Source organism: Microtus pennsylvanicus, chromosome 18 (genome assembly GCF_037038515.1).
Source record: "Microtus pennsylvanicus isolate mMicPen1 chromosome 18, mMicPen1.hap1, whole genome shotgun sequence".
NCBI lineage: Eukaryota > Metazoa > Chordata > Mammalia > Rodentia > Cricetidae > Microtus > Microtus pennsylvanicus.
Window position 1 is genome coordinate 7,738,767 of NC_134596.1, and position 12,198 is coordinate 7,750,964.

The 12,198-nt window shown below is 49.7% G+C and overlaps 1 protein-coding gene across 14 annotated transcripts in view; it reads right to left on the minus strand.

Annotated features, from left to right (window-relative positions):
* Positions 1–12,198, minus strand: part of Nav2 (neuron navigator 2) — a 615,193-nt gene that overhangs the window by 188,002 nt on the left and 414,993 nt on the right. For all 14 annotated transcript variants that reach the window (XR_012908349.1, XM_075953182.1, XM_075953180.1 and 11 more), the window contains exons 4-5: positions 10,089–10,161; positions 908–1,175 (exon numbers count right to left, since the gene is read on the minus strand). Coding sequence is in view for 13 of the 14 variants with exons in the window: in XM_075953182.1 (XP_075809297.1) it covers positions 908–1,175; positions 10,089–10,161 (341 nt within the window). In the remaining variant the exon portion in view is untranslated. The remainder of the gene's footprint in view (positions 1–907; positions 1,176–10,088; positions 10,162–12,198) is intronic.

Sequence of the window (12,198 nt, forward strand, 5' to 3'; positions counted from 1 at the left end):
GTGCTTTGGGGCATACAGTTTTTCAGCACACATTCAATGATATCAAGCAACCAATCAAATCAGGGCTACTGGCTTTACAACTAAAGACTGGCAGAGTAAAAGAAAACAGTTGTAACTGCAGGACTTTCTCCTAAGCCAAAAGCTTTTCAGTTACTAACCTAACCCATCAGTTTTTTGGTTTTTTTGTTTTGTTTTCCTCTGCCACTAAAGCTTGTGGGTGATCTTTTACAGGATGGCTTAGGAATTTGCACGCCTATTCTCACTGAAGCACAGAAGATAACTACTCTAAACTCCACTTTGCTCCCTTCTGTGGCCAGTGTGAATAGCAGGCAAGGGTCCCTCTCTGCAGTGGCCCCTGCCCTGCAGGGAACGGGATGGACCTGTTCCCACTGTCTAAGTTCAACAGGATCCAGGCACATTTGCGGTCACTGGTCTCAACAGAATACGGCTTGCTCCCCTTGGGAAGGCAGCTGTCTCTTCTGCTATTGCCACCCGGCCACTTTTTCTTAGGCATCGCCTCTACTTCTCCCGTGGCAAAGGAGGGTCATGTGTTAGCACAGAACTTTTGCATCCACTAAGTGAAATGACCTTTAATGACCTTTCACCTGACTCTGAACACTTGGCTTGTATCCATAAGCGTGTCTCTCTCTGTGTGTGTGTATGTGCACATGTGTGAATGTATTGCAGGCCAGTTTTGATAAAAGTAGGTAATAGCCCTGGCTGCTGGCCGTTCTGACCTGTAAGAGCACACATCTCCGCCTAGCATAGGGAAGCCTTATTGTATCTATCTGAAGGCCATGCTAGTTCCTCACAAATGAAAACCACTGACCACGCAGGCTACCCTACCCAGCCAGGGTGAAGAACACCTGAAGAGGAGCAGCGCCATCCATCCCCGCACGGAGCCCACCTGGACTGCATTTCCGCTTGTGTTTTTGCCTGCGGATGTGAAGCTGGCTGGAGAGGCTGGCACGAGGCTTGGGGAATGGCCAGCCCCTGTTGCTGAGGAATGCCAGCCTGGCACTGGGATGGCGCTCCGGCCACCTGAGACCCGGCAGGTGGCAGAGGGGATGATGACAGGGGCTGTTTCTGGGGCTGTTGTTGTTGCTGCTGCTGCTTGTATCGGGAGAGGCTGAAGAAGAGGCCTAGAATGGCCTTGAGGTTCCCATTTCTGATCTCTGCAAGACAATAGAGAGAGTTTCGTCACCAGAGGCACAAAAGTGGGAAAGAGCAAACCTTGTCAAATTGACCGCATGGTTGACACTACCATGAAATGTTAAATGTTTTTTAGGAAAACCTAATTCTGTAGGCAAGATGCCCTCCCTGTCTGAACTGGAAATGACTTAGCACAATCAATCTGCTTGTTGTTTTTATAAATAAAACTTAAGTTCCCTGTTTAATATGTATTGTAGTTTTAGAACAGCTGGGGGAGAATGCCTTTGCACAGACAGTTGAAGGAAAATAAAGCTTCTTCCTGCATTCAATGGGCTTCTTCAGCCCCACCTGAGTTCAACTCCTGGAGGTCCACTAAGAACACGCCTAAACCACAAAGAAATTAGTTTAAGTCTCCCATGGGGTTGCAGTAGATGTACCAGGCAAGTCAGAACTGGCTGGCTGGCAAGGGCCAGAAGGAACTTCTCAGTAAGAGCATCAGTGAAGGAATGAGCGTCCTCCTCAAGACTGAGCCTGTGATCTGGGCAAGGCTCTGGATCCGGACGGCTCTCTGGCGCTAGCAGAGACACTATGATCTAGTTTGATGTGCCAAGTTCACATTCTGAGCCTCCAGCCATACAGAGCATGCCAAGTGGCCATCACTGACGCCAAATCCTCTCTCCTTTACCCAGTCATCTACCTTTTAAATTCACGGCTCAACTCTTGTCCTTTGAATCTGTAACTCTAATTCAGGTTGAGTATGGGTCAAGAGCGTAAGAACCAGTTCCTAGGTGGATTCATGTGAACTACTTCCTATATTAATATAAATTTGAACAGAGTGAGTACTTTAAACTCAGGACAGTACTTTTCAGATATTAAAATTCATTTGCCTAAAGGCATGCATAAAGAGCTGTGGCAAGGAATAAAATATTTATTCCATACAGAAGCATCCATACTTTTATGTCGCGTTTTTAACACCAGCTGCTAATGGCCAGAGGCTACACTGACCCCAAGGGAGTGTGGAAGAGAGATATCAAGAGAAGGAAATGCAGAGAGGTGATATTCCCCATGACCTCCTGCTAGCTGGTCAGGCGATGAAAGGAGACAGAGACAGAGGAGCACGGGACAGAAATCTCAAGGTCCAAATCAGGAGCAGAAGGAGACGGAGCACGAGCAAGGAACTCAGGACCGCGAGGGGTGCACCCACTCACTGAGACAATGGGGATGTTCTATCGGGAACTCACCAAGGCCAGCTGGCCTGGGTCTGAAAAAACATGGGACAAATCCGGACTAGCTGAACATAGAGGACAATGAGGAATACTGAGAACTCAAGAACAATCGCAGTGGGTTTTTGATCCTACTGCACGTACTGGCTTTGGGGGAGCCTAGGCAGTCTGGATGCTCACCTTAGGAGACCTGGATAGAGGTGGGCGGTCCTTGGGCTTCCCACAGGTCAGGGAACCCTTATTGCTCTTAGAGCAGATGAGGGAGGGTGACTTGATTGGGGAAGGGGGAGGGAAATGGGAGGCGGTTGCGGGGAGGAGGCAGAAATCCTTAATAAATAAATAATAAAAAAAAATAAAATTCATTTGCCTAAAGGCATGCATAAAGAGCTGTGGCAAGGAATAAAATATTTATTCCATACAGAAGCATCCATACTTTTATGTCGCGTTTTTAACACCAGCTGCTAATGGCCAGAGGCTACACTGACCCCAAGGGAGTGTGGAAGAGAGATATCAAGAGAAGGAAATGCAGAGAGGTGATATTCCCCATGACCTCCTGCTAGCTGGTGAGTGAGAGAGCTAGCCCAAAGCAAGGCCAGGGAGGTTTTGGGGACTTTGTGTGAGAGAGGTGGGAGGCAGCAGCCATGCCTTCATGGGGAGTGCAGGCCTCTGGCTGAGTCCTTGCTGAGAAAACCTGCCCAGGAAGGCACAGGGCTTCCTCTGAGGTCCAGTGCAGAGAAGAATGTGCGAAGGAAAGTAATGTATGCCTTCAGGAGAAGCCCTGTTCCCTGCAAAGAAGGTAGGGCAGTCATCCAGGGCTTTGTGCCTGTTGGGTAACCCCTCCCCAAGTTAGACTGGGACAAAGCCTTTGTTTTGCTGAAGCATCTCTTTCTCCAGGCTGTGAAGGAACCGACACCACACACTTCTGGAATCTGGTCTTCCTGTCACACTTTGGAGGCTGGCAGGTTCTGTGAAGGCTGCCAGGGGAAACACACATTTTACAAAGCCTGCACCTGCAGACTCCAGCCTACCACGCTCAAGCTGTGCAAGTCGCATCATCTCTCCGGCCTTCGAGGAAAGGCAATAATACTTCCAAAGCCAGCCCCGTCAAACAGAGCTGTCCTCACAGAGCCAACGAGGGCATCTGCACCAAGATTCACCGTGAACAACGACGCTCTCCACCACTCTTTGTGCTGCACGAAGACCACAGTCCCAGAATCCCCCTCAAATGGCCAAACAGCTCCAGCTTCATGCTGTACTGGTGATACCTCTCTTTGTGATGACTTTCCCAAAGCTTTCGTTATTAAAGGCTTATTCTATGAGTATCTTGCTTGCATCAATGTCTGTGCACTGTATTTTTATATGTGTGTTTTCATGTTGTAAGACTCAAAGCCTCTGGGCCTTTTGCCTGCAGAAGTGGGTGTTAGATCCCCTGGAACTGGAGTTACTGTTAACTGAATCCAGGTCCCTTGCAAGAGGCGTCAGTGCTTTCAGCCACTGAGATGCCTCTTCACTATAATTTATTTTTAAATCTGCATGTTGCTTTGAGTGCACAAGGAGGAAGGGGAGGCCATGGCAGACCCATGGAAGTCAGAGCGCAACTTGGGAAAGTCAGTGCTCACCTCCCATCATGTAGGCCTCAGGTACTTTGATGGCAAACCCTTTTACCTGCTAAGCCAAACTATGATATTGATACATGGGGCTCTTAATTATGCCACAACGACAGCTGAAAGTTAGGGCTCGCCTAGTCCAACTGGGATGCCGGGCCATTGCTTAGGAACTATCCCTTACAATGCAGACAGTAGAGAAGGTGCCGGAGATGAAGATACAATCCCTAACTGTGTAGCTCAGCTTCAGTCTTTCAGCTACTTTCTTCCCCGGTCCAGGAAAAACCAAAGGTCCCCAGATGTTCTTATAAAGTACATGAGCATCACAGACTTGAGTCTGGGGGAGGGGAGGGTGACTCAGCGACCTCAGTCATGGGGAAACTGGAGTCTGGGGGGAGGGGAGAGTGACTCAGCGACCTCAGTCACGGGGAAACTGAAGCCAACAACTGAAACAAAAACACCTTTGGTCATCTGGTGAACAGAGACCTGAGTGAGGGACGAAACTCGGGAGTCAACCCCATGTCGACATTCAGATGAGCACCTATGAAGGAGCTCGCGGCAAGCGGACAACCTCCTCTTGAAACATGAAGTCATTAGAGCGATAGCAGCTGTTCTTGGAGATGACTACGTAAAATCTATTTTTGTGCCATGCCCAGTTATCAGGATGATGTAGTTTGTGATCAGCAAGCGTTATGATTGCCTAGTGCGTATCCCCAGCTAGTCAGAAGTGCGCGGTGTCCATCATTCTGACCCTGGCACGGGGGTACTGTCATCCCTGCTGTTACTTAACGGGAAACTAAAGTTCAGAAACGCATTGGGACGTTTCTAATAAGCCTGGAGGTGGAACTTGAATCCAGGCTTTTTCTAGCTCAAGGGCTGGGCTTCCTAACGCTGTGTGACTTGGCTTCCTTGCATGCCCATCACATGGGGTGAATTTAAAAACAGACCAGATAATGTTTTATTTATTAAGGTAGCTGGTGGGCATGAGTATTCTTCATTCTCTTGGTATGTCCAACATTCCTTAACACTTAAAAAAAATAAAAATAAACCACACAAGAAAAGCAAAGAAGGGGAAACGAGAAAAACTAAAAATAAAATAAATAAAATAAAATTTCAAAAGCCTCAGCGTGTCCAAGGGCTCAGAATCTGCCTGCTGCAGTAGGGGGCATGTCCATTCCCTACGTACGGTGGCCATCAAGTCATTTGCTGCTCATAAGTGCTTCCCTTTCCCCTAAAGCGTTTCCAGCTGCCGGAGGTCACGGTACTGCTCCAGCAAACACACTCTTTCTTGGCATTTTTATTATAAAGATGATGGACTCAGAAGCCAACCCTGTGGGGTTGAATCTCTACAGTTCATGACTCAAAGGCTTTGTGTCGCAAGCCTCAGAGACCCCATCCCTTCTCTCACACAGTGAGGACCTCTCCATGCACGTTCCCCTGGGGAAGGTGTGAGGTGTGAAGAGAGTGAAAGAGGAACTGAGCACACCAACACCTGCTGCAGCACACCTCTGAGCTCAGAAAACACAGGCCATCCTACTGCGGTCACTTCAGCCGCCTCTCGTGGCTCTTCCCACCCAAAGGAAGCCTGAGAGGAGTGTGCTCGCCCAGCTTTCTCTGAGGGCCACACAAAAAAAATCATCACAGGTCATCTCACAGTGGACAGGGTTCAACGGTGGCTTTCTTTCCGGTTCTTCAAATAAACCGAGGTATTACACACCTTGTATACATAGAGTTAAGTATGTGATTCAATGATTGCTAGTGAATTTAATCAGCTCTAATATTAGAACATTTCCATTGATGCAACTGCTTGCGCTCAGTGGCAGTAAGTTCTGAACCTCCCATACACCCATGAATCTTGCTGCTGTAGATTGACCTTTTCGAGACATTTCATGTGAATCATACAATTTGTAGTCATTTGCATTTGGCTTCTTTTACTTAGCATATGTTTTGCCGTTGTTGTTTTTCTAGCTTTCTTTTTATAGTGCTGGGGGTTGAATCTAGGGCCCCACACAAGCTAGCCCAGCCTTCTACCACTGGGCTACACCACCCGCCCTTAGCATAAGGCTTTTTCCAACCACATTAGAACAGACACGGGCTTTACGGTGCTGCATAGTACATCACTATATGGACATACCATATTTTGTTTATCTGCTCCCCAGTCGATGAAATGTCGGATTTTTTTTTTGGAACACAAAGAATGCAACAGAGTTGAAAGCTCTAAAAGCCACACAGGCCAAGCCATGGGTGGTCTGCAACAGACAGCAACCCGAATAGCTAGACTTGTGCTCTGCCCACATTTCCAAATGGTATTTGTCTGGCGAGCCAGCTCCACAGAGGAAGCCTAGAAACAATACCCCTAAGCCCACAGGAATGCTGACATTTCCCAAGAAGGGAGCCTCATTCTGCATGTGATCAGGCAAGTCCACCTAGATTTCTCACCCAGGTTAAAAACAGGAACACCCAGAGTGATGCCCCTGGCCCAGGGAGACCATGGGCAAGTAAGTACTTGCTTTCTTTTCTTGGGCCACCCTCCTTCAAATGGAAGGGCAAATGGCACACACCCTCCAGTTCTAGTGACGGTCACTACTGTCAAGACACATACCTTCGCTGGTTTCTGCCTGACCCCTTTGTTCCCACTGGCTTGTACTAATATGCTCAGACACAGAGATATTACAAGCGGATGACAGGTATGATGGCTAAGCCAAAGGTTGGTTGTGTTTCGTTTTGTTTTTGAGACAAGGTTTCCTGTAGCCCAGTCAGGCCTTGATCTCAGTACAACCAAAGATGACCTTGAACCTCTGAGTCAAAGCATAAGGGGGAGGCTACGGCAGATGGCAACTGTGAGACTCTCATCTAAATCCTGTCTGCCCTGTGGGTCTGTGGCACTGCTCTGGCAGAGGAGCTGGCTGCATGACCGCCTTGGACCCCTCAACCACGCATTCTGGTGGCCCTGTGTCCCAGCAATGGCGCTCTCGGTGGGGAAGGCGAGACTAAAGCACAGAAGCAGAACCCATGGAGACCCGTGGGGACAGAAGCTGCCACTCGGTGCCACACTCGATGATGTGCGGATGCTGGTGAACAGACACACTCCACCTGTTCCCTGCACCCCTAGGGTCCAGAGAGACTTCCTGCAGCCCCACCCAAGATAAGAGGAGGAGCAGGTTGGCAATGATGTCACTTCAAAAGCACACGCTCCTTCAGGAGTCACCTAGCAGAACGCCTGTGATTGCTGAGTCCCGGGCCTCCCACTTGCTTCTGTCCCTGTTTATGGTCACCTGTAATGTCAGAAAGGCATCATAATGTTTAAAAAATAAGGCAGCTTTAATGTTTTTTGTTTTCCTTTTGAAGCTAATCGAGAGCCCGAGGCACCTCCTCAGAGGCGGCACGCTGGCAGCTGGAAAGCCCCAGATGCATCCCCACCCTTTCCCAGTGATTACAGCTGGCACAGGAATGGGCGGGCCCTGTGCATCTGTCCTGCCGTGCCGCGGTAGTGCAGGCCTGCCCCAACCCGCCCTTAGAGAGCCATACTGAGCCTTTGTTGCAGGCCCAGACGGCGGGTGCCTGGGGCAGTGGCTGCAGCGATAGTCCACAGAGATGTTGCTGGTCTGAGTGGGTATCCGGCCCACGCCTCCTGCACTCTCGGTGCCCTTGAGGCTCGGGCCCATCTCTTTGCTCTTGGAGATGTGCCAGAGTCTGCCAGTTTAAGCCTGCCCTGCCCCGGGGTGATGTTCAAGACCTGCCCTGCTCCGTCCTCCTTCCAGACTCCACCTGTCATATCTGACAACCTGTCCCAGGGAGCGGGGGTGGCCTTTCTGAGGATACCTGGGCTTTGTTCTTCCTGGCCCCGAGTCCATCCATCCTCTCATGTGGTGGAGAAGCAGAGGTCAAGAATGAGGTATATTTCATTGATGGCTGGGCACCCTGGGTATTCACCGGGTGCCTGGGTCTGCAAGTTGCTTATGACAACAAGGAGCTGCGCCTGACTAAGTGGTGTCCAATGCAGCTAACAGAGGCCAATGCCCTGCTTGGGCAGCCTGGGGGCCTTCTCAGAGACAGGATTGTGTCTCTGGCTTTTCCAGGGTGAAGAGGCACCTACCAGAGATGTCATTCACAATCTCTCTGTGTATATGCACCTGTGTGTGTGTGGTGTGTATGTCTGTGTGCACACGTGTGTGTCCAGATGCATGGTGGGGAAGCCACAGATGCAGAAGCCAGTGTAGAGGCCACAGATCAACCTCTGGTGACTTCTTCCATCTCTCTTCATCTTGTTTTTTGAGACAGAGCCTCCCATCATCACCGGACCTGAAGCTTACCGATTGGCTACCTGGGCCTCTCATCATCACTGGGCCTGAAGCTTACTGATTGGCTATCTGGTCAGAGGACCCCAGGGATCCTGCTGTCACCATCCTCTATCTTTCTCAACACTAAGTACTACGTTTCCAGGCATGGATGGGATGCCATGGCCAGTTTTATATATGAGTTCTGTGAGCTCCAGCTCATGTCTTCAAGCTCACACAAAGCAGAACTTCACCCCCTGAGCCATGTCTCCAGCCCCACTCAGAACAGCTCTCAGCCAGTTTCTCCATCAGTAAACCACGAGTATCAAAAAAACGAAGCAGACAGACAAGACAGAAAATAGACAGCCGGTAAGTGGCCAGGGATCACCTCCAGGTCTAAGGGAGGAGGCGAGACTGCATGGTCAGCATGTCACTGTAGAAGTCCCTGCAGATGCTCTCCTGGGAGGACAGAAGCCCACACCATTCCCAGACACTAAGAGGAACATGTTCTGCCACCTACTGGTCAGCACAAGAATAGCACAGGGGACGATCCTGTTCTCTGAATTTCAGTCTGCTGCTGAACCCTGTAGGTCTCAGCAATGAACACAAAGTCCACAGAGATGAGGCCAACAAACACCCAGGCAGGGCAATCCTCTAGGAATCCTTCTGTAAGTCCGGAGACTAAGCTTGGTCAAGTTACTCCCGAGACTCATGGAACAAGGGTGGCCATGCCTGCCCAAGGCCAGGCTTAGCAAAAGGAGAATGCCAACCCCTTTCTGACACAGTCCATGCAGAGGCACACTATGCCCAGAAGCCATGGAGGCCCCCCACCTCCAACATGGAGAAGACAACGGCTCAAAAACACAGCCAGAAGATCCAATCTTTCACCTCTTGGCAGAGACAAGACATAGTCCCATGGAGAACCGACAGGGTCTGCAAACTTACCTGCTCCATTTGTGGACTCCGGCCTCACTGGTCCCCTCAGCCCCACCCCAACTCCCAGGGCCAATGCTCCCCTACATCTTTTCAGCGCACACTCCTGCTATGCTAGGAGCAATTGGAACGCCCCAACTGCTCTACCTGTTCCGGGGAAAACCGGAGGCAGATGCAGTCTAATGAGGTTGGGAAGATGCCTGGCCTATGGCAGCTTCAGAGCTGGCAGCTGCCTGTGTTTACAAACAGGGGGAAGGGGAGGAGGGAGGGAGGGAAAGACGAAACAGAGAGACAGAGACCGAGGGCGATTCCAGGTGGAGGTGCTGCCCGAGGAGGCAGATAATCCCGGCCAGCCCACTCCAAACCATGACCCCACCCGACAACAAACCTCTAGCAGACACTATTGGTGCTAATTAGCCACCAAATCCAGGTTAATTAAAAGCTAATCAGGAGGTTAAAATGTGGCCGTGTGTTCACAAACCTCGCTCTCCCCGTTCTCAAGAGCAAGGTCAAGGCACTACCACTAAAGGTTAATTGGCTCCCCTGGTTGAACTTTGTCCTGTGCTTGCACGGTCTCTTTCCCACACATAACGCCTGGTGGAGAACCTGCTGCTGCGCTATAGGAGTGGGAAACGGTGTTGCCCAAGCAGGCATTTCTCCAACTGGAGCAGCAAGCTCCTCTCCTCCCACACCCTCTGTGGCATGCAGCCGTGGCGTGCACTCCGGGCAGAATTCTTGGACTGATCTGTGAGCTGTCAGAAAGTGAACATCCTCAACTCTGCCTGAAAGGGCACCCAACCAGGACAGCCCACCAGCACCCCTGGTCTTGACTGCAGCAAGTACTTGTTAGGTAACAGGTGGGCATTAATAATGATGGAAAGGCGTGGGCTCTGACTCACCTTCTGCAGACAGCCCCTGGGTGTTGATTCCCTTAGCTGCCAGGAAATTCAAGCAGGCATCTATGTTTTCAATCTAGAAGGGAGGAAAAAAAAACACAGGACACATTGAATACACATTCAGTTATCTCCAGACACGCTCATTAGGAACCAACAGCAAGCAGAATGCACTCAAAACGGCCAATGAGATAAATGGAGAAGGTTAGGACCCTCAAAGCCGTGTCTGTACTCACAGGAAGCGGTTACTTAATATCCCCACCGCACGGTGTGCCAGAAGTCGAGGCCTTGGATTGCTTTCAGATGCCAGAAATAACCAGGGTGGAATGAGATCTCTCATCTTGATCAATGTCCCCACAGTGTAAGCTTCAGAACCGGAGCAGTTGCCAGTAACACAGAGGTGGGGATGGAAATGATGGAGCCACCCTAGACCTACCCGCCCTCCAGCTGCTGGGAAAAGTCCCAGTCAGAAAAGATGTAGGCGGCCAAGTGTCCAAGTGGTGGGTGGCAGTTTCAGCAGGAATCAGTGTTTACCCACAAAATTCTCAGCCTGACAGGCGCTGCAGGTGACCACAGAGACCCATGACTTCTGGGGGTACTGCTGTCCTTTGTCCTTTCGGTGACAAGGACAGAGCCACTGGTCAGGATCTGGGAGACTGCCCCTGTGTGCTTGTGTTGACACCAAGGCCAAAGGCACATGGATGACAGGCCTTGAACAAAAAGCAATTAGGCCATTCCCAAAGGTCTGATTTGACTTCAGCTGTCAGGGCTAATTGCTTTTTGTTTTAAAGAATAGTCTGCCTTGATGACTGTCTCTGGTGACCAAAAGTAAAAGAAACCGCTTCTGACCAGATCTAGCCATCTCTAAACTTCATAGAATTTGCACTACAGGAAAAAAAAAAAGTCTGGCAGTTGTGAGGCCCGTCTTTAATCCCAGCACTCGGGAGGCAGAGGCAGGTGATTCTTTGTGAGTTCAAGGCCAGCCTGGTCTACACAGTGAGTTCCAGAACAGTCAAGATAACACAAAGAAACCCTCCCTCAAAAAACCAAACCAAAAAAAAAAAAAAAGAATTTGCACTAACTCCTGCAACAAGATTTCCCAGACACCTTCAAGGTTTGTGTGCACTCAAACCAATATCTACTCCGCCGCGGAGTTTATTCTAAACGAACGAAGGACTGCCTTTCACAACCAACACGTTGCCCTTCTCCCCATTCCCAGGCAATGTCTTGATAGGCGGGCCCACAGCCACAGCCATCTGGAGTGTTTTCTCTCAATATCTCTAATCTGAAGACAGCTCGGCTCTGTGTTTGTGGCCACTCTTCCAGTCCTTTCCTCCTCCGCCCATTGGCAGAGCTTCATCCACCTCCTGAGGCCTTGGATTCCTGGTGTATATCAGAATGTCCAACACACCCCATGCTTTCTTTTATCATGGTCTCAAAGTGATGGTGGCTCTCGCTATTTAGCTACGTAATAGGCCCTGGGACACCTGACTGACACTGTGACATCTTAGAAGAGCCCACACAGACCCCAGCTTGAAGACACTCTCTCCAGGAACTTTAAAACAAAACTAAACAAAACAAAAAACTCAGGTTCCCTCTCCTTCCGGACATCCAGCCAGCCCTGAAGGCTCGCCCAGGCACTCTGCTGCTGTATAGTCCTGAGGCCACCACGTCCTACCATCTTGGAGGGGAGGGGAAAGGAAGAAATCACTGCCTTACCCTGGCACATGGTGTGGGGGAGCAATCTGCTCCCATTTGTAAGTACAATAAGAATTACATTTCCCAAAACTGCTTTACCTTATTACAAAATCTTGCTTGTAAGAGAAAAATCATACTCATCAGAGAAAATACCACCTGCGAAGACTTGTTTCTGATATCTGTACAGCAAAACACTTAATGGGAGGCTGCGGACCCACAAAGAAGCACTGCTACATACTCAGATATATATATATATATTCACATACACACGTATTTATTTAAAGAGAGGCTCTCACTATGTGGCCCAGGATAAACTCAAACCCCTTAAACAAGCCTTCTGCCCCAGTCTTTGGAGTGGCTGGTTCCTGCACGTACATACAGCCTCCTCCTGCTCAAGCCACAATTTCTTTGGAACCAC